General features: G+C 40.2%; 1 protein-coding gene across 4 annotated transcripts in view; it reads left to right on the forward strand.

Moving 5' to 3' along the window:
* The window catches only part of ARID5B (AT-rich interaction domain 5B), a 117,660-nt gene that overhangs the window by 31,632 nt on the left and 60,621 nt on the right, over nucleotides 1–25,407 (forward strand). For all 4 annotated transcript variants that reach the window (XM_069864358.1, XM_069864360.1, XM_069864357.1 and 1 more), the window contains one exon: nucleotides 14,388–14,618. In XM_069864358.1, the coding sequence (XP_069720459.1) occupies nucleotides 14,388–14,618 (231 nt within the window). The remainder of the gene's footprint in view (nucleotides 1–14,387; nucleotides 14,619–25,407) is intronic.

Consider the following 25,407-nt stretch of genomic DNA (forward strand, 5'->3'; position numbering starts at 1 on the left):
GGTAATTATTTCCGCTAGAAAATGAGGATCTGGCATTATTTGTACAGTAACACAAAATCATTATTTGGCTTTGCCACTGTAATGAAACAATAAAGATCATACTTAATTTAAGTATCAGCTCCCAAGAGACTTCTTGCTTTCCTTCTACCATTTTGGCTATTAAAACAAATTTAAATTGCTGGTCTAGTTTCCCACTGCTTTTTAGAGAGCAGAGTGGGCATAGCCTCCCCTCCTCCCAGCTCTGTTTAAAAGTAGACCTTTGGCATTCCAGAAATCTGACCTCGTTTGTAGGGAATGGCTCATTTTTCTATAATGTAATATGAAGCACTCTTGTGTTTTGATTCCATGAACTAGAGAGTTTAATGTTCCAGCTCGCCATGATAAGGATACGATCTGATTGAGATAGAAACACTAAAGGAAATTAGCTATTGTACTATTCTTTAACGTATTGTTTGCCTAGCAGTTTCGTTTCGAATCATTTGGAATAATGTTGGAGTACCTTTTAAAAAGGAATTTTTTTTATTTTTTTTTTCAAAAAAAAATTCTTTTTCTCTGTTGTTGGCCTGGATAAAAAAGTGGGGCTTTAAGATATTTCTCCTAAAATAAATGTGAGGCCGCCTCATTTATAGTCAGCATGCCTTGATTACTTGCAGACATGCTGGAAATTTACATGCGCTTTTCTCCATTATAAAACACTGATCTGTTCAGATCATTAGCTCCCTCATGACTAGAGTTTGGCAGCAAGCCAAGGCAGGCTAAATCTGTAGCTGTAAATCGTGAGTTGAAATAGCAGAAAGTGGATTTGTAACTTAAAAAGTGTAAACAGTTTGGAAAATGAAGTAATTTTAGAGTATGATTGATTGCCTTAAGATTGCACTTTAAATTAGCCTGGGGTCTCTGATGCAGATACAGGCACTAACTGCTCATTATATATTTTCACTTTTCTTTGGAACAATAGCATTGGTGATAGGCTTCTAAACAATGTATGCTTCTCCTAGAGTGACCTTTGAGGAAATGAATAGTTTTATTGTGTGTCCATTACTTTGCCTGAAACAACATTTTTGAGTTATTAATTTACCGAGGTCTATAAATAAAGGAATCAAAATGCAAAGCAGCTGCATTATGCTGCGTATAGTTCATCAAACATGTACTTAAACATCACCATTTGAGATTGATAATGTACTGCATAAATAATTTTTTTCCCCTTTAAAAAATAAGTAGTGTTTTGTGTAGCCCGTAGTTGCTGGAGATTGGTCCTTGAATCCCATAGAGGGAAAAATTAAGGTTATTTTTAGCACAGAAAATTAGTGAACATTCTGGGCGACCAGCACGCTGCATTCACTTTTTCAAGGACCCTGGTTCACTTAATTGTGTAGTTGAGTGTCAGAAACGTACTGGCAAGGGTGTCTGGAGTAAGAAACGGGGGACTCGTGTGGTCAGTACTGTCATCCACTCTTCTCCACTTGGATCCATTTAATATCTGGTGTCTTGCAAGTGGTGCCTGAAACCTCTTGCTGCTCTTTCCCAAAGAGATGTAAGACCCATCGTTTACGTGTTCCTGCCTCCCAGGGCAGTGTGGCATCTGAAGTCACGAACATCTCTAGCGTGGAACAAGACCTCAGTGTAACTTTGTAGGTGTGGGAGCGTAGCTGACACATATATACTAAGCATATATATTCTGTGCGTCCAGAACTGCTGCCTCCCATGTTCTTTAAAACTTATGGCCAATTAGGAGTCTAAAACTATTCAAGTGACGTTAGCAGTGGTTGCAAATCATAAAAAAATGGCTGTGACTGCTTGAAGAGAATATATAACAAAAACTCTTATAATCTTTTTCATCTCTCTTCCTGTCCTAGATTTGGTATCTAGCATTCAGTAGGTACAAGGACTTGTTTTGTCATTCTTCTGGAAGCTTTTTTCCCAGAGAGTATTTTTTCCCAGTGTTATCATCCCTCCTTGATCTTCTTTCTGCTCTCCCTCCACGTTTGAAATGAAGATTCTGCACTTGTGAAAGAGGTAGGGCTGAGAGGTCTAAGCTTAGGTCTGGGAGCAAGGACCTGCTGAGAGCTGAGCTTAGTGACTGGTTCAGTGGCCTAAAGCAAGTCAGAACATCTCTGATGAGGTTATTTCATATGTAAAACAGGGAAAATAATACTTATCTATCTACCTACCTCATAGGAATGCCCTGAGGACTAATTAGCATCCATTAAGCGCTTTGAAATAGAAAGCTATCTATTATTAGAGCATGCTCCAGACTAGTAGATAGTACTTTAGGTTTGTTTTCTGCTTAGGAGCCTCCCTCTCTGCTGGGTGTCCAGACCAGAGCCCATCAACTGGTGTTTTCTGGAAGACTGGCAGCACTCTTCAGGCCCTTCCCAGGCAGATTCTCTGAAGACTGATGTTCTCTCTGAAAACTTGGAAAGAGAGTTTGCCTAAAGAAAAGAGTGGGAGGATGCTTGTTTGTTCTCCTCAGCTCATAGGCATAACTTGTCCTGAAATCCTTTCTCACCCTGCCTCCACCTGAGGCCTTTCAGATAATTCAGGTAGCGAGGCTTCTCCTCTCATCCAGGAATCGTTTCCTGGTCCTGCAGAAGAGGAATCCTATATTAGTTCTCAGGAGTAGTGAGGTGCTGGGCTGGTAGGTTCCCATCACAGGAGCCCTTTCTTATTCAGTAAGCTGTTCCTCTTTCTTGAAGAGCAAATGCTTATATCCGTTCACCAGGCAACAAACTCCTTTGCAAAGCCCTTAGAAGGCAAAATCTAATATTGAGGATAGGATAGTAAACTCTGCAGGTATGTGTCTGCAGAAGTCTGGGAGTCTTTTCATCATCATAACAGGGAGGGTTGTCATCTGACCGGCAACTCCTTTTGTTCTCTGGCACATCTTCTCTCACCATATACTTTTGTACCTCTCTTACAGATGCCATAATAATCCAGTTCAAAGGACCCAGCCCTGTTCTCACTGAAGCCCACAAGCCTGGTCTTTCTACCAATGAGACTAGGACTGAGTCCAAATTGACTGGAGAGAAGCTTTGTTTTTCTCCATTTTCTCCTCACGTGTCTCTCATGAGTAATGTGCAACGAGACGGGAAAGCCTGTGTGAAATTTTCCAGGGGAATTTTCTGTGTTTTAATAACATTAATGAAATTGCTTAACACTTCATCAGACTTTTTAGCACATGTTGCTGGGATTTTGATGCCTCCCTGTTCAGGCACTCTTGACTTTTCTTCAGCTGCGGAAGACACTTACCTTAGAGGTGGAACCAAAAGCTCGTGTGGGCATTGAACCTTAGTCCTGCAGAGACCTTTTTGGCACAAGTATCAGTAGATACTATTTTGAGGAGACTCTGCACCTCCTCTTCTGCCTGCAAGAAGGGGAAAGGCATCAGGAGCAAGTAGCGCACAGGGTGCCACAAGCCTGCGACTGATTCCTTTTCCATAGAAATAAGGCTGTGCCGTAGGAAGTCCTAAAGGTGTGACCTTGGTCACACAGGAACGCTCTGGCATTGCTGAACTTGAGCACAGTTGGTTTTGTTCATCTTGTTCTGTGTGTTTCTCAGTTTTTGGTTCTCATGTCCTAGATGAGGGAGCACATCAGCTGCCTTTTCCTCTGCGCCTTCTTCGTATTACTCCTCTTCAGCTTGAGTCTACTTTGTTGTGATGCAGAATTAGATTAAACAAGCAGCTACAGGCTTACTCATATACCTGTAATGGCTATTGAAGCTACATTTGGGTTGCTCTTCAGAGCAACAGTTTGGGGGTTATTTGATGCAACGTGAGAAGTTTGGTTATGATGCGAATCTCCCAAATTAGCTGGGAAAGTGGGATGTGGAGAGTTGAGTCGGCGGCCTGGCGTTTCCTCACGGTAGTCCTCGTGTTAAGTTGCACTTCTTCACAGTGAAGGAGGTGAACTAGAGGACTAAGATTCCGCTGGGAAGCAGGTGCGTACTACACTGGGATGAGGATAAAGGACAGCGTATTCTTGGGAAGACATATATGGGGCTAGAATTTTTGTAATTGCAGGTTTATTTTACAGAAGTTGCATCGTGCTGATTCTAATTCTGTGCCACTCCTGGATTTAAACATTACTGCACTGCAGATGATAACTCAAGTTTATCTGTAACATTCTTTAACTGTGGTTTTTGTTTCCCAGCTTGACTTCTTTTTCTCCTCTTGTCTTTGATTGGCTTCCAAAAAAGTTATTAACATGTTGCAAAACAAATACAAGGGGCCGCTGAAGCTTATTAAAAATGGTTTCTTTTGTTCATATCTGGCAGTTGACAAATTGTCTTGTGCTCTATCTTACCTGCTCCCATGTGAAAGGTTACGTGAGAAAATGGCTGCAAATAAATTGCCATTGAATGTTGTTGAAGACTAAGCATACAGCTTCTCTATTAAGGGCCTTTTTTAAAGCTCTCTATTCAGACTCCCCCCTGCATGTCTCTCTAACACTTGTCTGTTATAATATGTTTGGCACAGAAGGAAACATTAAATAGAAAAGAAACGTCTGACTGTGGTGTTTCTAGACTCTATTATCCCTCTGTCAGATGTCCACATGAGAAGGGTACAATTTTTGTCCATATTGATGATGATTTCTGAAGGTTTTACTAACTGTCTTCAGAGTGAATTGCTAGAAACAAATGAAATTGAAAAGCATATTTTTGCAGCTTTGGAAATCTTACTTAAATCAGTGTAATGAGACGCACTCAGTAAAATGTAATTATTCTCACTTCTCCATGTGTCAAAGAAATCAACAGTATGGTTAGGGAGCGGAGGGTTACAGTGAGCTTGTTATTTTTATTCGGAGCCAGATACTGCTTGTGTGTAGTAAATTGTAAATAGTAGATAATGCAGGTTTTATGTGTACTAAATACCCTGCAAGAATTAACGGGGTTGTTACTTCATTAAGGGTTTCAAAGAGGGCATAAATGTCAAAAGTGGAGCTCGACTGTTTAAATCACCCGACCATTTCCACCCTCCACCCCTCGTGTCACAGCTCGGGACCAGCAGCTTCTGCCGTTGCTGTTTCAAGGAGGGTGCAGTTCCTCTGAATTTTCAGAATGATGGTGAGAGGGCCACATGTGAAACACCAAGATAAGGCTTTTGACTCATACTTTTGGGGCAATGGAAAATAAAGGTGGTTGATTCTGCCATGGGGAAGAGGTGGTGTAACAGTCTGTTGTAAGTAAGGCTGCATGTGCTTCTCTCTCATTTGTGTTTGAGTGGTCTGTGGAGGTGAAAGAGAGAGGAGACTGAAGACCTCATTACTCTGTTATTAAGCCCAGTTGCTCAGGTTATCTCTCAGTGGCTTTCCATTTTTTTCAGTTTTTCATGCCTTGAAATTTTCCCAAGCAAGCATGGATTTGTCATGGACCTCATCAGCACAGAGGGCAAATAGCAGACCACAAATTTAAAACTTGTCAGACCAGAGAATACGTTCAGGAAAAAAAAATAAATATTTAGTCTTGAGCACTGGACTGGGGAGCCTGTTACATCCTTGAGCTCGTTATTCCAGTGGTTAATTGTTGTTGCTGTAAAAACATGTGCCCCTCTCTTGCCAGTGACACCATTGAGTAGGGTTTTTCATTCTCCACACATTCTGTGTGGTGTTACACTTCAGATGAAAGGGATGCCGAGGCACATAATCGTAGTAGTAATAATAAAGATGATGAGAAGACGTTGTAGGAAAAGTTACTGGATGTAACCCACCCGCACCCCCAGCACCATGAGGGCCCCCTAGGGAATGTGTAACTTCAGCCACAGCAGCAGTGGAAGTCCTTGTGTTTGGAGCATAACTCTCATGCTCGAGTATTTGCAGGATCAGGCTTTATGTGCAAGTACTGAAGCGTAGTTCAGTGGTATGTTGGACGGTGTTCAGAGATTGCTGAAAACGGTGCATTAAATAGCACTTTGAATTGCAAAGTGCTGGTTCAGTTTTGTCTATGAGAATGATAACACTTATTATCTGATTGTTCCCTGTGCAAATCTCACCTCAGGAAAAATTAAATTATGTTTGAATTCAGCTAAAGCAAAGTATATCATTATTTCCTTTTGTTATTAAAAGGGATTTTTACTATTTGTTTGTTAAAACTGAAGCAGCTGCCATGTTAGAGCCTTAGATGATTTAAAAGCAAATACAGAGGCAGAGCCATTTACAGTACAATTGGCTTGTTTAATGTGATTTAATTCCTCTTCTTGGCTTCGTCATATTACCAAATTATGTTTTCAGCCCCCCTCCCCTTTTTAATTTTTTCTGCTTTATGTTATCAGCAGAATTGAAGCTGCTTATCAGTAACCACGACAACCAGGATAAATACTTGTTTTAAAGCCAATGCACATTCAACCTGAATGGTCCACATGACCTAGAACATTCAAGAGGACAGGCAGCATGTGCTCCCTTCTACAATCAATCTCCCTCTTCCCTGTGTCTCCATCTGCTTTAGAAAGCTAATAGGGCAGTTTTAAAACCTTTTCTATCAGAGTGGTTTTCTGTAGCCATCCATGGCTGTTTGGACATGGGCTGACCCATGCCTGTGACCTGGGGGGAAGCAGAGTGGGAGGTTTTGGGAGGCAGGGAGACAATTTCCCAGCCCAGCTCTGAACTTGACCTCATCCCCGGGATCGGGTTATTTTTCTCTTGCTCCTCCAGCTCTCTTTGTAACAGTCACCTGCCGTTCGGCGCGCGGGCAGACTGCTGCTTTGCAAACCCTCCATGGAGAGTGAAGATAATCCCAGCTGGGCAGTAGCTAAATAAAATTAAGAAGTGGTTGAGATTCTGTGGGATGGGGAAAATGGTTGTGGTGGGAGAGAAGCCTCTGTCCCCTGTCCCTGGTGGAGGCAGGCAGACTTGCTGGGGTGGCCAGAGACGGCCGCTTCGCTTTCCAGGAAACTCTGACTTACCCAGAAATCCCCACTGACAAAGATTTCTGCCTAGGCTGTTTGCTCTCTCCCATGCTCTCCACGTTGCTTGATGCTGTAGAATAAATCCTTTAAGCTCTCTCTGTCTCAGTTTCTCTCTCAGTGTAATGGGGATAATAATTTTTACTCATCTCCATACAGCAGTTAGAGGTCTATGGATGGAAGGGTTATATAAAAGCTGGAAATTATGATTGTCAGTCACTTTTCTTTTGAGTCTGGAAACACCTCATAAACCCACTTCCTAAGGTGCAGAAGGATCCTGGGAGCCCAGGGAAAGAGCTGCAGTTATGAGGAGCTGAATGTTGGATTAGAGTATGAAAAAGGATGTTGAATGCCTGTTTGGAAACTCTTTCAGTACTGTATTTCTTTTGTCTTCTTCAAAAAATGGATTTGTGATTCGAATTCAGAGTGATTTAATGAGTTAAATATTATGGAAGATTTTATTATACGAACCTACTGTCAGTCATTGATGAACGTTCTTGGTTTCATTCCCATTCAGTAGGACTAGAACAACGCAGATCCAAAATCACTGACTGTAAAATGTTCTTCAGCCATGTGCTTTAAGTACGCATTACATGATGCTGTCTTTTTTTTTCCTAAATGGCTGTATTGCTGTTGGGTTGAACAGTAGTTTCAATCTCCAGTAGATTTGTAAGTATTCTCTTTCTTTCAAATGTTAAACTCATCTTAGGAATTCTCTGAACGGCTGATGCTTTGCTGGCGCTGTGACAGAAAGCAGAGGGCTGGGAAGTGGCACAAAATTCTGAGAATTAGCTCTGTCTCCTTCTTATAAGGGAAGAAAGATCTGATACGTGCAGAAAGGCTGCACATTTTATTCTGTATATTGGCAGAAATGGGTTTTGCCTTTTGATCAATTTAGAAAAAAAAAATCAGGCAGGCAAACGTCCATGTAAGAATTACAGGCAACTTGTTAACTTAATCATTATCTGGTAAAGGTAAATGTAATCACTGTGTTCTGTATCCTGCAACACGTGTCCTTTGTTCTTGATTGCATTAGCATTCAAACAGAGTGAGGTTCTCAAAGCAAGGATGAGTAGCCTGGGTCCTACAAACAAAGTAGTATCCCTGTTGTGTCAATAATTTACCCAAATTTATCGAAACCCAAAACCACAGATTTCCTGTGCCATCTCATGGGATTAAATCATTACTGTATTTGCATTTATCTGTGAGAGAAATATGATTCTTAGATTAATATTTCCAGGTTTTGTGATTAATTAGCCAGCCAAGGCACACTGAGTAGCATTAGTAGAGCGAACAAAGACTGTGGGAATGAAAAAGCAGGGTGGATTGGAATAGCTGCATTTGATAAGTCTTCCATAATCACTGGAGAGAGTGGATTGGCATGCTAGAGCATGCAATAGTTTTGTGACGGTGATGTAGCTACTTGAACTCCTCAGCTGTTGCTGCTACCTGACAGCAGTCTGGTGCAAAGAGATGTGGATTCCTGCTGGGATTCTTGGTCTTGTTTTCACTCAGGGGGTTCAACATGTGAAGTGGTCAAGCAAGGGGACAGTCAAAATTCTCCCATGAAGGTAATTTCATTGGGAGAGCCGTCTTATCTCATAAAGGTACCCAGAGATGCAGGTTATTATTTGCATTGCTTCTTGGCCAGCTGCAGTTACCTGGGCAACTATTTGGGGGTATTTGGCAAGTTATGACTGGATGGTAGTATGGGAAGGTGTTTTTATTGCAAGATTTGTCTTACAGGTTTTGAGTCATAAAGATCCAGTTTATTCTTCCTGGTTACTCTTCTGTTGTTCTGCATTTTCTGTTGTTGTTCAGCTTTTTGAAGGATTCAGAGTTTTTAGGTAATAGTGTAGTAATTTTGGTTTTGTCTGCTGGAAGTGGTGCTGTCTCCCCTTGGGATGTTGTTAGAACAGGCAGCTTCGAGACGTGCAGAGCCTGTCTGACCTGCAGTCGTTGGTTTTGAAGGGTCAGCTATGCACATCTTTGTCTCATCTGCACCTGTGTTCTCACGCCTGTACTGCAGAAAGTCCTTGCCAAAGGAGTAGAACAGGGAAGGGAGAACTGGATCCTGTCTTAAGAGCTGGAAGAGCCCAAGTCCATTGTCACTGATGAGATCAACCTTTTTTATCTTGATGACAAGTCTATCTACAAGGTTTTTTTTTTAGCATGCATTTGGACCGTCGCTTTGGCACAGCGCAGTCTGTGTTGTCACTGGGTGGAGTTGATTTCACTCTGTTCGATCTGCAAGTTAAGCCTGTAGACTAAACTACTTGTCATTGATGAGGAAGTTGTAACTCCAGAGAGTGAGTTGATCCATGTCTTACAAAACAGCGATTTGGACAGAGATCTCTCTGACTGCACAGGGATCTGCGCAGCTGTCATAGACTAAAACTGCATTATTAGATGAAACAAGTCCCATTGGGCATGCTCCAGTGGGTTGCTGAGGACTCGTCTTGAGAGAGCAGTGACACCTCAACACTGCCCTGCAAAAGGCAAGAGACATGCTATCTTGGGGGTCCCAGCTGTGTTCATTCGGCACGGCTAACCCTTGCCATTCCCAGTCCCTCCAAACCCCCATGTGCATTCTCCATCACCTCTGGATCTGCTACATATTGATGATATGGTCAAAGCCATGTATACAAGCAATTATAAACTAATTATGATATGTGCATCCTCTGGGAGGACCCTTAGTAACTGAGGGTGATGCAAGAAGGCAGAGTAGCGAGGGCTCTGTGCGGGAGAGGAGCGTGATGGACAGAGCCCTGCAACTTCCTTCATTTTTGTTCTATGTTCCAAATAACTCCCTTGCTCAATTTGCTACCCACACACCAAAGCATTGTCCCATTTTATCTGGTTCCCCTGATACTTCCATTGCTTATCTTATTAAGATCTGTGTTAACATTTATCAAAACAAATGGCAAGCCTGGGACCTTTTAAGTAGTTTTTTTAGTTAATAAAACCAATCTTCTACTTCTGTTATGTTAAAAGTACATTATCTTTTTATTACAAACTCTCTACAGCTCTGTCTGTTTTCCTTCTTGGCAATTTTATGACTGCGCCAGTTGATTGCTGTATGGAGAATTACAAAATCATTAAGGGTGGGGTTTTACCAGCTGACTTACAGTACAAGCCATTTCTCAAAATAACCACAACAGTGCAATACTGATGTGTAATTTACGTCACAGTATGTTTTTATGAAATAGTTTGTGGCTTATTCATTTAGATTTAGAACTGAGTATCTCTTCTCTCACATTTTAATCGAGCTTTCTTCTTTTTTTTTTTTTTTCTTTTTAATATTTTCCACTCCTAGGCTTGGCTTCCTTCCAATTTACCAGCTACAGTGAGGAGGAGAAAAATGATATTTTTTTTTTCTTTTGCCTGCAGTTTAACTGCAAGTGTGTTTTCCTCTTTGATGTGTACGTTTGTGTTAACTGCCTCGGAAGAGATGGTAGATTTGTGGTAGAATATATCGCATAAAGATAGAGCAGAGAATTGATAAAAGAGAAGCAGAAGTTTGGAATTTCAAACTGTAGTAAGCAAGTGACGGTATTTAGCCTCCTGCTCTAGTACGTTTCCTTTTTAAAAACGACTGTCTGCATAATGTCTTGTAATTAGAACAGGAAACCATTGAGTAACTGTTAGAAGAATAAGAGCACTTAAACTGAAAGGAAAATTACCTTCTGAGAAATTATATTCACAATTTTTTTTTTCTTTTAATTTTTTTTTCTTACCTTCACATTTCTGTGTTGGTAATGATGGTAACAGATGTACGTACCCTCATCTTCATCATTGTTCTGCTTATGTTTTCTTGTGGGGGGGGAAAGAGTCAAAAAATGGACAGAAAATGGGAAATGCCTAATTACAAAAAATATTCTGTGTCACAACAGAGTAGCAATTAAATTGAAACTTCAATATAATTATCAATAACAGTCAAGCCTGGAAGGGTGCCAGGTGCGTAAAGTTGGTGTTCAGCCTTTATGTGGTTGCTAGGAGCACAGCAAAAAGTATAAAGCTTAGAGAAAGGAATGTCTAATGTAATAAAGTAACAGAAGGTAGCATAAATCATTGTGAGAGCAGTTCTTATTGACATTATTTTACTTAAATTGGGTCGAAACTACACATTTAGTCTTACAAGAGGCACAAATTCATATTCCTTCCACGGAAATTACTCTGTGCTTTCTGGGAAGAAGTGGAGTGTCCTTTCCTAGCACCAGCCTTGTACATATTTAGAATCTTTCAAGCAAAAATCCTTAAATGTTTGTTTCTGTTGGCATCCAAATGCATTTGCACTAATACGATTAAAAGAACTAAAGGGCAAAATACTTGGCAGCTTTTGCAGTTGAGGTAATTAGGTACAGGAAGGAACATGCATAGTTTTTCCATCAAGCTCTATAAAATCCTGGTGTGAAGGTCTTTTTAAAGAAAAAAATGCTTACTGATGTTGAGAATAGATTATGGCAGTTAGCAAGAACATTATAGGCTGATATTTCTGAAACAAGCAAACAAAAAGCGAGTTGCAGTTTTGTATTTCTCTGCACTCTCTGTAAATAGTTCTGGCTCTACATGGATTTGTTAGGAATTCGTGCTTTTAGCAGGCTGCTTTTTTTTTTTCTTTTGGGGCTTTTAATTGTCGCGTTACATATTAAAAATGGTTGTGCTGATTTGAAAAGTCAATTCTTGCATAAATTCATTGTATTTGGCGTTTCATGCATCTCTTACTTACAAAGACAACTTGAAGAACATGTAATCCAACATAAATGCCAGGCTGTGCCAAATCCCGGCTCTCTGTGCCCCTCACAAAGGGAACTGTTGGATTACATCTCTGCATACATAGGCAGCACTTGGAAGGCAGGGGTGGAACTTTTCCTCCTAATTACAGTTTCTCTCTTTTCAACCCTGAAATATAGAAATAAATGAAAAATTGACATTGGAGGGGGTTGTTAAAACACACAATTATGATATAAGCATGGAATCGGAGTAATTTCAATTGAGCCTTACAGAGTACTATGGGTATTGCTTTTTTACCATGTTCTCCGTGATGAAGCTAAAATGAGATTCAGAAATACAGCATCTCATTTTTCTATGATCTCAGTTAAATGTTTTTAGAAATTACATTGGTTTTCTTCATTTTAATGGAATGTGATCCACATTTTGATCTCTCCTCCTTCTAACTAAAAGGAAACTCTTTTTAATCATATTTATAAGAAGTTATTTATTAATATACATGTAGCCTATTATTAAATGGCTGTTTGATTTTGCTAGAAGAAAAATACTTCTTCTTTGGACTTGCGTTTTGTTAGGGATTTGTCCACTTCATCTTTGCTCATGTGGGCGGGTTTGAGAAAAAAGTCTTTGTTCCAAGAGCACTGTTTGTCTTTCACTGAACAAATCTTCAGTTTATTCAGCCTTTGTTCAATCTTAGATTTATCTGTTGAACCTGGAGTGAATAAAGAAAGGAAACAAATGCATCATAAAGCACTCACTGGAGTTGCACAAGCATGTGTAAAAGTGATCCTGTAAAAAATGACTTGATTTTTATTTATGCCAGGGGGTTGAGTTAAGTCATCAGTTGTCGGGGTAGAAAGTTTGTGTAATTCTGTGCAGGGACTTGCAGCACATTTGTCTAGAAACTAATGGTTTACTACAAAGGCACACGGGACATACATTTATATACACCCTGTTTAAAAAGCTGACCACATCCTGGCATAAGAAAAGTGCTGTCAGATCAACAGATTCAGTTCACCACTATCTACACAAAGGCATGAAGTAGTAATAACTGTCAGGCGGGCGTATATGAAACTCTCGAAGGAGCTAAGGATGGATCATGTGCTTGTTAATTCCTAGAACAGTTTTCCTGATCTGATTTTTAGAGTTTCCTAATAAAGGAGAGTGAGCTTTATTCCCAGGAGCAATTGGCTCAATCGTGCTGTTGTGTAGGCTTATGGGATGCTTAGTTGTTGAAAACAAAGAAAGCACAACTGCATCCTTACTGACCAAAAGAGGTTTTAGGGCCATAAATTTTATTTTCTTAGAAAAGTAGAGTAAATACTGTTTACCAAAATGTATTGGTTTTAGGTTTTTTTTCACACAAATTGTTTGATCTCCCCACCTATATCAGGGTAGTGAGGAAAGTTCTGAGTTTTTAAAAGTGACGGCTTCCAGGAGCCGTGCTGGTAAGAACAGAACCTCCCAAGTCCAGCTGCTGCCTAATTTTTTTTTTTGCAGCGTTGCATTCATCTGCAGCGATGACAATTCTAGGTGATACATCTGCTTCCAGAGACTTCTTAAAATTTAGCCTTTCATGTGTCAACATTTCCATCACCTCACGCGAATCAAGATGAGTTGTGCCATCGTATGTAGTGAGGGAGAACTGATCTGACATTTCTTTCAATATCTGAAATGACTTTTACGTTAAGGGTAAGAAAGATTATTTCGGTATTGGTAATGGGATTAAATAGTAGACCTTTTGTCTCTGACAGAAGGCTGAGTTATTCAGTAATCAGAGTACAGCAGAAAACGTAAACTGAATGCTCTTGCTTTGCCTTCATTGGCATGCATGGAAAGCCATTTTCAGTTACCCCACCTGAGGAGATAAATGAGCATAAATAGAAGTGCTGTTCAGTACTGGCTGCATACCTGCAAATGAATAATTTCTCATGTTTGCATCTCTGGTTGAGGTTTTTTTGCTGTTAGGTTTCCTGCTGGTTATCATATGATAAAACTTGATTGTGATATTTTAAAATCTGCCGCCTTTATGCCTAATGTAATCTAAAACCTGGGGGGATTGAAAAGTCTGAGCTCTGGATTGCTTTATATTTTGAGCCCAGGTTTTGACAGTACAAGCTGTTTGAAAATTCATTTGCTCATTGTGCTCTGTAGGTGTTTTATTGAGTCCTGCTCCATTTGCAGTTAATGTGAGGAAAGTTATTTTCTTCCGTTGGGGTAGCTTAGCATCAATGTCCAGGTCAGCTCAGCCCACCTTCTTGGCCCAGGGGCCTGTTGGTACTTGCCAGTATCAGATCCTTCAAAGGAGGATTAATGGCTGGGTGCTCTGGGGCTTGTATATTATTATTTTTAAAAGACGTTAGCTGATGTAAACATGAGTTCAGTAAGGCTGTAGAGAGAGCTGTGTAAAAATGGCAGATAATATTTCTATCAAAGCAGCCAAATTGGCAAAGTATGGAGAGCACTTTGGTTCAGGCTGTTGGCCAGCTTCTGCACAGTGGTGTTTTCTTAGTTATCCAGGTAAAGTCCTAGTGGGTAAGCAAGGGAGAAGTGAATGGAAAGCCAGAAAGAAGCTGTTTGAATAAACTTCTTAAAAATTTCTGGGTTTGACCTTTCTTTCGAAAACCACTGTGCTATAAAAAATCGGTTCAGTCTTTCTTCAAGAGCCATGGGCCATGGGTTTTCTGAGTTTCAGCCCTTGTTTTGTATTTTTCTGACATCCTAAGAGTATCTTTTTTTTTCTTCTTCTTCTTCCAGGTGAGGATGATGAAGATTCAAACCTGCTAATTCTCAGCTACCCACAGTACTGTCGATATCGTTCCATGTTAAAGCGCATTCAGGACAAGCCTTCTTCAATACTAACAGACCAGTTTGTGTTAGCCCTGGGAGGCATTGCAGTAACGAGCAAGAACCCCCAAATCTTCTACTGTCGGGATACATTTGACCATCCAACTCTAATAGAAAATGAAAGTATATGTGATGAGTTTGGTAAGTCATGTTACAGCTATTTTCTTTTCCTCACAAGTAAAGACATTTTTCTTCTTTTTAAGTGTCCACTGATTTCTAATGGGAAGATGTGATTCTTTCAAAGTGAACCAGTGCTATTTATGTTTGAAATGTTAAGTACGAAATGCTCTTCTGTGAGACTGAAGCCTTCTAGCCACTAGTGATCTTGCAACTTGAGTTTATCATGATCAAAGATAATGTTACATGGGTAGGGAGTGTATCACAGTTACTTGGTATGAGTGAAAGAATCCCTTGTCTTGGGTTGAAATTTGTCTACCTTAACCATTCACCTATAGCTTATGTCTCGTCAGAAGGTTTACAAAGCATGTTGGTTTTTTTTAAAGTCCTTGTTGGTGCAGTATGCTAACAAATGCAAAAGAGGGGAGACTCCCTGGGCATCCCGTTGCTGTTGTAGAACATTCCTCGACGGCGCGTGTGCTCCTAGGGCCTTGAACAAATGTCAGCTCTAGCTGTTATGCTTCTGGCCTTCCTGGAACGTGGGCTTTTTCAGTGGGGGCATTGCCAGTGCTAGGAGCTTGCTTCTACAAGTGCAAGGGCACTTCTGGGAGGTGACCTTGTAATTCAAGGGGTGTAAAGAATACTCTGCAGCTCCGGAGGAACATGTGGTAGGGAGAGAGGGCTGCAAGATTGGACTCCTGATAGCTGCCAGGTGATTTCATGTCTTTTTTTTTTTTGATGTGTGTCAGATCAACTGAAGGGCAGCGGATATGCTGCTGAACATGTGGCAGAATGCATGTTGAGTACGCATCCAGGGTAACTTCAGTAATGGGTCCAGTGTAATTTCTTTAGCAGTGTACCTATGCTGTGAGAATTAAGTTTTATTACCCATATCACCAGATGGATGTGCACTGCGGCTAATGCAAGCAAAGTCTGTTTGCATAGCGGTGGGTACACCTTTGGTGTGTGAGATCCTGCATCTATGCAAGGAAGCTCTTGTGGTCTCTCAGAGAATTTCCAGTTATGCATTTTACATACAGTAATGGGAATGAGAGGGAAGGGCTTCAACGATGCCTGTGGTGGGAAAAAGAGGGAGATGAATCTCCCCACTATGAATAAGACTGTTGTTGCTCTTAGGGGTTGAGACTGGTGAAAAAAATAAATTAAATGTCCTGAAAGTTGGATCCAGTAACATGATAGTATCATGTCGATTTGTGTTTACTCTGAGCTCCAGTTCAGAATATAAAGTTCAGTTTTAATTGACTATCCTTCTTATACGGGAAAGGTTATTTTAGGCTTCAAGGCGTTTGATGAGCATGCCATCTGCTTTCTGTGGAGTGTTTTATTCAGGGTCATTCCTTGATTACAGGTTTGTTGAAATAGTTCGATCCATAATGTAAGTATATCATGGAATATTAGTAATAGATGAATCGGAGAGTTGTGGAGTGATGCAGAAACTATACTTAGTGAACCATAGAAAGTGTGTTGTTCAGTCTCTGAAAGCTAACTATGCTGTTCTCTTGACCTTTGCGAGGTGATTATCTCATTATCAAACCAAAGCCACAGAAATCTTAACCATAGAAATTAATAATGTGTAATGAAAATTTAGTTCGGTTTACAAAAGCAGATTTTTCAAAAATGCCTATAAAACCAAAAATATGCTAATCTTTAGAAGTATTTCTTAGGAAAATAATGATGTGGTAAAATTTGCAAGCCCTGCTGTGTTAGAAGAAAAAAAAAAAATGCCCAATGTGTGGTTCCGTTTCTGTATGGCAAAATGTGTGGTGTCAATTATACTACCTCTGTTGAAGGCAACAGGCAATGTGCTATTTTATCCTTTTCTATGCCGGCAGGACAATAAATTGTACAGCACTTTGTTATACAAACAGTTTACATTGATATCATGTAGATTGATGTCACATGTGCAAAGTGATGACTGTTAAAGCTAAACAGAGTCAGGGTGGTACAGTAGATAAATGGATTGCTCTAAGGCACTGGTATTTATCAGTCAAATCTGAGGGGAGACCAGATTACAGAAATGTGACTAAAATTCTTAAAAGGTGTCTGTAAGGAGATCCAGACGTATTTAATTTGAAGGACTTGGCTGTTTCTTACCTTGCAAATGAAAAAAATGTGCAGAAGGAGCAAGGTGGGAACGTGTGTATTTCCCCATCACCTGAAATTCTCGAAACTCTAAAGCAAGTACAAAATTCGGGAAATATGACCTACTGATGTCTTTATGAGAAAGTGCCAGCTCTTGATACGGATGCCAGGTCATCTCCAGAAACATTGCTATTGGTGAAGGTGTTACACGTTCTCTTCGCATTGGAGTACTGTGTGACAGATACAGGATGTCACGAGTGAGACGCCAAAAACACCTTTACAGAGCACCCCATTCGCCACAGCATGCAAGCTGTTGTCTTTACTAGGCAATTTTAATAGAGAGAAGTGTTTTTCCGGGAAATATTCTATCCTCTTGTATTTATAACAAAACCCATTTTGTTAATCTCTGACTCCTTCTCATCCTCACCTCTTTTTTCCCCATTCTTTGAGGTTTCACAACAGGAAATAAAGCACGGAATGAGGAAGAAAATTAAGTTTCATTGACGATAAGTAATTTTTTTTATGGCGTGGGATTTTTTTTTCTTTTTTAAGTAGAAGAGGTTTGTAGATACTGTCTGTCAGCTCCTGCAGATGTGGTTTGAAGAGATGCTTCAGGCTGGCCCATGTGGACGGCCTCTGTATTTCCACAGAGCTCCTGTAAGGGTTAGGCTGCGATGAGCTCCCCATGTGGCTTCAGCCTGGGCTACCAGATACAGTACCTGCTGCTGACACCGTGGCCACGTGTATCTACATCTATCCTGGCTCTGCAGGTTGGTGATTGGGGCAGGAATATTCAGGACTTTTTTTCTCACAAAGTCCTTTACTGCTGGTCCTCTTAACTTGGTTCGGTGTGCCCCAGCATCCCACCCAGGAGGCCCTGGAGAAGCAGCTGCTCAGGAATCAGATCGACAGCTGAAAGACTTTAGCATTTACATCTATTTCTTTGCAGCCTTCATTTACAGAGGAAAAACTGCTGTGAGCGGGAAGCTTCCTGCTCCCATTCTTGCTGATAGAGCTACTGACTAGTTAATCTAACTGCCTTGGAGGGTTCCCCTCTAGAATGCAAATAGCTCCAAAGCTTGCTTCTGTTCAGAAAACAGAAGGCATAAGCTATGCTTGGATGTCATGATAGGCACAGTTCATGGATGTGACCACAGTGAGACTGTGTATCTCTTTCCTTCCTGAAGTACGAGCAATTAGAGGTCCTCACCAGCATGGAGCAGTCAAGGTACATAATGAAATGCTGGTGCCGCTGGCTAGGAGCAAGAAACCTGGGATTTTGGACATGCGTTGGAGGTTGGAGTAGAGTTGTTCGTGGTTGAACTTAAGCACAGAGGCTTGAGCCCTGCCTGGTTGTGCCACCAGCCCACGCAGGCTTGCAGGTGGCATTGACCAGGCAGCAGTGGCAGCAAGTTGCTGCCATGACTCCACGGGCTGTGTCTGCTTGGACAAGGGAGGATGCAGCAGGGTGAGCAAATGGGATCTGTTATTTTCATAGCCTGCTTTAGTTCTCTATCCAGACTAGAGTTCACCTACGCATTCCTTTATCTAACTGCTCCTATTAATTGGCATGTGGAAAAAAACAAAATCCTATTTCCTCATTCCCCTGCTTCCTTAAAATAAAAATAATATGTACCAGCTGAACGATTCATTTCTCTTCAACTCGAGATCATTGGTAAGGACATTTTTCAAAATCTTTTTCATTTATCAGCCTCTGGGGTTACTGTTATTGAATAACTTTCATAAATTCATGTAGTTCCACTGGCATTTGCTGTGTGGTCATGTGTGCTGCAAGAGGGGAGGAATGAAAAAGTAAGGATCCTGATAGTTTTCATTATGGACCAAAGAGATCTACTTGGAGGCAAAGCTGCCAGTGCAGTGTCTAGAAGATGGATTCAAGGGTCATGGGCAGAACTCGGTGGCAGTTGTTGCTAGAGCAGCACACGTCCTTTGCGTTTTCTTATTTGGGGGAGTTAACTTGACCTTCTACCATACTAGTGCCTATTCCACTACGTGTTGTGACTTCCAGGGTGGATCAATGAGTGTGGATCCTTTCACAGCCCAGATGTGTCTATCAGCACAACCTCCACATTCTCTGGGCTTGGGGACTCATGGGGCTGTGAGAGCAGATGCGCAGCTTAGACACAGAAGGGTCAGGTGTTTGGGTGGCGGTGGGTTTCTACAGCTCCATCAGCTTTGCCAAGTGAAAATCTTACACAAAAGGATTTGTCATGGTTCTTTGCTAGCTAGATATTATAAATCCTGCCTGCTAAAGGTGAACCAGAAGGCTCACTTTCATTTTTTTTCAATTTGTGAGCATGGAGTTGCTTTTTCTATAAACAGGAGTTGGAGACAAAACAGAATACCTTATTTATTCTTGATTTTTAAAATCTACTTGGTAAATTTTAAATCATTCTGGATTATTTTTATAGTATGCTGCGTCCAATACGCCATTAAACAAGCTGTTTGGTCCCTGGGGTACTGTAAACACTTGCTCACCCCCAAACAAAGGTTGGAAGTTTTATTTTTGTATGTAAAGGCCAATTTTTTATAGAATCATAGAATAACCAGGTTGGAAGAGACCCACCGGATCATCGAGTCCAACCATTCCTATCAAAATATATAACATTATATAACATTTATATAACATTTCATACCAAAAACATGAAAGAACTACATCTTGCTGTTGTATTAATATCATTTTTTCTCTGGAAAAATGGCACTTCTTCATTGTACCATAACATGAGCAATGCAGAGAGAATGTGCTTTTGATAAAAACTGTATGCAAAGGACATTGCAGTTCCCACTTCTCTACACTCCCCCCTCCCCGCCTCTGAAAAAAAAACTTAATGATACATTAATTGTGTTGGGAAAGACTGCCCACTTTTAAAAAAAAAAACAAAACCTTCAACAACTCAGATCTCTGTGTAAAACAATGCAGAAAGCAGATTCTCTCACTTCCAGGGCTGGTAGGGAGCGGTTAGGAGTGAGGGATGACTTACCCACCTCCCAGCCTTTGGGGTTTCTAAGCCAATGATTGCAGAAGGACTCACCTCCTTCTTGTCCATGACCAGGGAAGCCAGGGGAGGACAGCGCTATGAAGAAGGGACTTTTTAGGGATAGGTCATGTGCCAGAAAAGATGTGTGTAGGATAAAAGCTCATGACTTCAGGGTATAGAGTGGTACTATTACTCCTGGTACAGCCAAAATTTGGTCTTTGCTTTCATTATACACCTCAGTTTACAGAAGTTTATGACTCACAGATAAAATAATTTGTTTAGGGGAAAAACATAACAAAACAAAACCTTGGCAGGGAACGGGGTGGGGAATGAGCTTTACAAAAAAAAAGAAAAAAAAAAAAAAAGAATGTTTCCAGTCTAAATAAAATACCGTTTTCCTGCTGGTGATTTTCTCTATTTGTGGGAGTCAATTTTGGCTTTCGTTTTTAAATCAGCTCTAGTATAAAGTTTTACTAAGGCCTGAAAGGGTTGGTTTTTCAGACATAAAGTATCTGCAATATTGCTATTGACTGTTCTGGCTACCTGCAGGATAATTTCTATCAGTGAAATTCAGAAAACCCTGAAGTTTCCAGATAGATGCTTTGGGCTTCTTTGTTTTAAGAGGACCATGATGTTAGAGTGGGATCAGTGTTAGCGCTGCTCTGCTAAGGCTTAGAACATTCGAGCTTTAAGAAATGTGATAGGAAGAATATGAAGGCTTTTTATTAGTGTAGATACTGGGACCTCCTCAGATGGAGCTTTATGGTGACATCTCCAACAGTCTGAAAAATATGCAAATCTTTTCCAAGGTCCTGGGCAGGGTGGCTTAACTAAATATTTCAAATTTTAACTCTCTGAAAACAAAAACAGGACATAGCTGGAGGGGAAGCAACGATTAATGCATAATAGTGCTATATACAACATAGATAAATGTACATTTCCTCTTCCCTCCCACCCCACCTCTGCAAACATAAGCTTTCAACTTGAAAAAGCGTATCTGGAAATGTTCTGGATTCTGGTCAGACTTCTTATTTTGTTAATTCAACTGTAGAGTGAGATATTAATGATCCCCAGATGTTGCTTATAATGATTGATTTTTCAGTTGTGAAAAAATACTTGCAGTTTTTTTAAACAATTGATATTTTCTAGTGTGCTCTGCAGCATTTGAATAAAATGTCTGAAGGCAGAGCTGTTTATGTGCCCAACATAATTGCTTCTGTTAAGTGATTTCTTCATTCTTAACATTTTTAGCTCTAATTGCTTTTTCCCCATACATCTAAAAATAAATATTTGCAAGTTTTGCATTCTGTCACTCATTGAAATGCATAAAATATTTGTACACTCAAAGCAAAAAAGGCACTGATAAGGGGTCACATTCTGTCTCACTCAGTGGCATAAATCCAAAATAACTCGATCCACTTCAGTGGCTGTTACTCAGGATTTTCACCAGTTAACCAACGACAGAATCTCACCCAATGTTAACACCAAGCTGTTAAGTGAACATAAGTAATGTGTGGTAAAGTAAGATAAAATACCTTCATGCCTGAAAGAACTTCAATAGAAACAAATGCTGTTAGCTTCTACTTTGGGTTTTTGGTTTTTTTTACATTTTCACCAGCAGCCATGGCTGTAACTGGGATAAATATTAAGATAGATTATTCTTCACTTTATAATCAGAACTCCTTTATGGAAAACATCTACAGACTTGCTGATTGTATTTGGATTGTGTGTTCCGACTGCCCTCAGGAAGGCAGCAGATGTTGAGTGGAGGGGCAGGTGCTGCCTGAAAAGCTGCTTCTGCCCGTTTCCTCTGGTCTCGTGGCATCACTTCTCAGCTGGGCTGGTGGCAACTGGCTGACCCGCACGGACTAGCAGGGTAGCTGCCCAGAAGCCCCCAGCGGCCAGCTGGCACCCCTGCGAGAGCACAGCTTCTGTGGGGAGAGCCTGGGTGTGCCCACTGCCAGTCTAGTGCTTTTCATAGAATCATAGAATCACCAGGTTGGAAAAGACCCACCAGATCATCGAGTCCAACCATTCCTATTTTAACTTCTTCTCCTCTTTAATTTTTAATTGAAGAGCGATTACGTGATGGTATTGTGGGGTTTACATGTTTTCTTAGCCAGGGTTTGGCTGAGAAGTAATGTCTAGTTCCAGTAAACGAAGGGTTAGCGTGTGAGCTGTTCTTCTGTGCCTGATAAATGCAATTTATCACATGAGCTTTGTCATCTATTACACGCGTCTGTTTTATTGGTGTCCGTTCACTAAATGATTGTAGATATAAATGACTAATTTCTCCTATATAAGATTTCCACTTGATGGCTAGTTTTATGATTCAGCTATCAAAATCGCTTTTTGTCATTGTGGTGAGAAGTAAGGCAAGCTGTGTTCATTGCAAGTGTGATAGCCGTGTCCCTCATACATGTTCTCATTTCTGGAGCCATCCTTTTTTATTTGCAATATCCCTTCGGTAGAGAATCCTCATTTAACTGTTCCCCTGGTTTAGTGCCTCCTTTGAACCACAAAGCAGAGTTTTTGGTCCCCTGGCATCCAAAGCCTCACGAGCAGCGTCCCCGAGGTGCTGGGGCTCAGCGATGGTCGGGAGCCGGAGAGACCTCTGCAGCCAGGGAAGGGCCCCTGTTTCTCACACCCGTATAATGGAAAAGAGAAGTGGTTTATGTCAGAATATGGTCACATTCTTCTGATTAAACCCACTCAAAAAAGACAACATTGTAATATTTTCCAATGACTGTTTATCATGAATTACGTCAGCCTTAGTTTAAATTGCTATTATTTCTCCTTAATGCTTCTTGGTGCCTGCATAATTTACAGCATTGGCAGCTGCGGGACTATGAAATAACCTTTCACAACCACCATACAATAGTAAAGAACATGAAGTTTTTGTTGTTAATTATTATGGGACTCCTTTAACTTTTTTACAGAGTGACATAAAATATTGTTGAGGTATTTATGGTTAAAGCTACTTTTACATGGATCTATTTTGCTTCTGGCTAGTTCTTAACTAAAGCAGTCATTTGTGGTTATTATGCCTTGGGAGATATTATGTCAGAACTGGTTTAAGAGTATTATTATGTATCACATGTCGTATATTACATGTCGGCACTTGAGGCTGTCTTTCAGTAAAAACAAATGTAATTTCAGTTAATGGTCTTTTAGGTATAGGCCATTTGTAAACTTACCTGAGTTCATTTGATGCTATACTAAAACGCTTTGTTCTCCCAGAGTGCACTTGAGTAATTTCATTTTGGCATCAGATGGAATTTCCAAAATATTTGTCATTATTTCAGTCAGACGGTGCTGCCTCTAAAAAGCAAATAGTTTCCCAATACTGAGGTTAATGTACACATTTTAAGGAGCTGTAACTGTTACTCATTACTTTGTTTGCTTTTCCCCCCTTTGGAGCTCAGGCTTCCTGGGTTCCCTACTGGTCAGGCTGATAGCAGTATCCCAGGCAACTAAGCCACCTAATGATGATAACTTCAGCGTGCCGCTTAAATGAATAGCTTATACCTTCTAGATAATCCGTGGGTGAAGTGGGGTTTAAATTGAAGGTTGCAGGCGAGTTTTCGTTTTGCTTGAAGTTTCATTTCAAATCTGGAGAACGCAAACTTACACAAAGCAAACTTTGAACTAACATGTCATTTCCCTTGGTTCCAAATACTACACATTTTCCAGTACTTACTTATTTAAAGCAAGAAATGAAGCATATAGGGTGTGCCAGAAAGTTTACAAAGAATGAAAACACATAAATGACTTGTGAACTTTTTCTCATATTTTTCTTGATGTGCAATTAATTAATAACTGCTAGGCAAAAAAAGAAAAAAAAAACACAAAGGCATTCTTTTTCTCCTCCTCCATCTATATTTGAGCACCATAAAAATGATCAAAGCTTCTATTTGTTTCTAGTTACATTTTACTCCATGGGACTATTGGTTTTGGTGACTCTATTGTAGGAATGGAAACCCTGCTGGGCAAAAAATCAGTCTCTATCCCCCCACAAATGCTCAGGCTGAAGATGCGAAGATGCAAACATGAAATTAAAAAAGCAAAGAGCAGGGTGAGCATTTTGTGTCTTGCTAAGATGGAATTTAATAAGAGGAACATAAAATGGAGCCAAACTTGCCTGGATGCCGCAAGATTTTTTAATATTGGGGAGCATGCTTGATTTCCCTGGAAATGAGTGAGCAATCTGAATTTAGAGTTGTTTGGCATGGGGGAGGGGGCGTTTCGTTCTCTTTTTTAATCAAAGGCATTTCACAAGCCGACTGCAAGTGAAAGGGGAATCTATCATTACGTAAGAATGTAGCAAACTTCTGTTTAATGAATGAATATTAGGTATTTTGGGAATAGATAAAAGATGGTAAAAGAGGGAGACAGAGATGACGTCTTAGAGGTTTTAATAAAGGCTGAAGTTAGTAGTGAAAAGGTCAAAGTGCCATTTGTTGAGCCCCTGCTTCTGGCTTGGTTTCAAAGCTCACAGTGCTGACTGGGGGGCTGTGATGTGTGTTAATGAACAGTTGTGGCACTTAACTGAGATCATGGGTTGGTCACATGAATATATATAAAAGATATGAGTGAAGATTTCAACATCCCCCCCTGCTTTCTGCTGCAGTTTAGCTGTTGGAAGGACTAAACAATTAAGAGATGTTTGAACACCGCATTAAGTCCCCTAGCCTGTAAGGAAAATGAGCTATGAATAATAGAATACTGCTCTAGTTAAATATAGTTATTGAGAATTGTTTTTAGCTACAGATGTTATGCCATTTTAGAAACTTAGACTAAATAATGTCAGATCTTGTTTGCTTTTTTAGTATGTTATTCATTTATTGAGAAATTCAAAATTTAAAACAGCTGGGAAAAGGGTTTGGTGTTCACTAAGTAATCTTTAAAATGTGTACATTTTAGGCTTGCTCTTACAGCGCTGTTTAGAAAGTCTGAATTGTATATTATAGTTATAAAGTTCTGTAAACATGCTGTACCATATAGATGACAGGGAAACATGAAATGGGAAAACGAGATAATTCTGGAGCCAAATTTTATGTATTACAGACTTGATACAACAGCAAATGGCTTTCTCAATTTAAATCTGTAACTTTCCAGGAACGTGCATGGGTGTTATGAACAGTATGTCTAAAATAGCAGCGGAAAATAATGTTCATTCTCCTTTAATTCTTCCTTTGATGTTTATGTCAAAACGAAGGAGTTAATTTATCTAAGAGTTTCACTGCATGAGTTGGACTGTACAAAACCAATCATGTAGAAATAATAGACTACCATTGGAAGTGCTGTACTATTGCAGTTTTAATAGCTCTCCAGTTCTGCTCAACAATTAGTCCATACATTTTATAGCTGTGTCTTTAAGAAACTGGCACACTCAGCAAAATCACAGTAATTGGGAGATGATGCAATGTGGGGAGAAATCAGAGGAAGAAAATTAATTGAAAAATAGTGTTTTGTTCGGGTTTGCATTTGTTTTCTTTTAAAATTTTAAACACTGCAGTAGTAATTGAGGGTGGGTGAGACTTCTGCAGAATTTAAATTCGGTGTGGCTGGGGTTTTGTGAATTTATTTTTAAATCAACTTGCAAGAGAGGCAAAATAGGGCATTAAAGTTCTTGCTGTAGTTTTCTCTCTCCGAAATCAAGTGAGGGCACTAAAGGTAATACAGAGGAGGGTTTTTTCCCCTCTTTTGAC

This window comes from Phaenicophaeus curvirostris, chromosome 9 (genome assembly GCF_032191515.1).
Source record: "Phaenicophaeus curvirostris isolate KB17595 chromosome 9, BPBGC_Pcur_1.0, whole genome shotgun sequence".
NCBI classification, from domain to species: domain Eukaryota; kingdom Metazoa; phylum Chordata; class Aves; order Cuculiformes; family Cuculidae; genus Phaenicophaeus; species Phaenicophaeus curvirostris.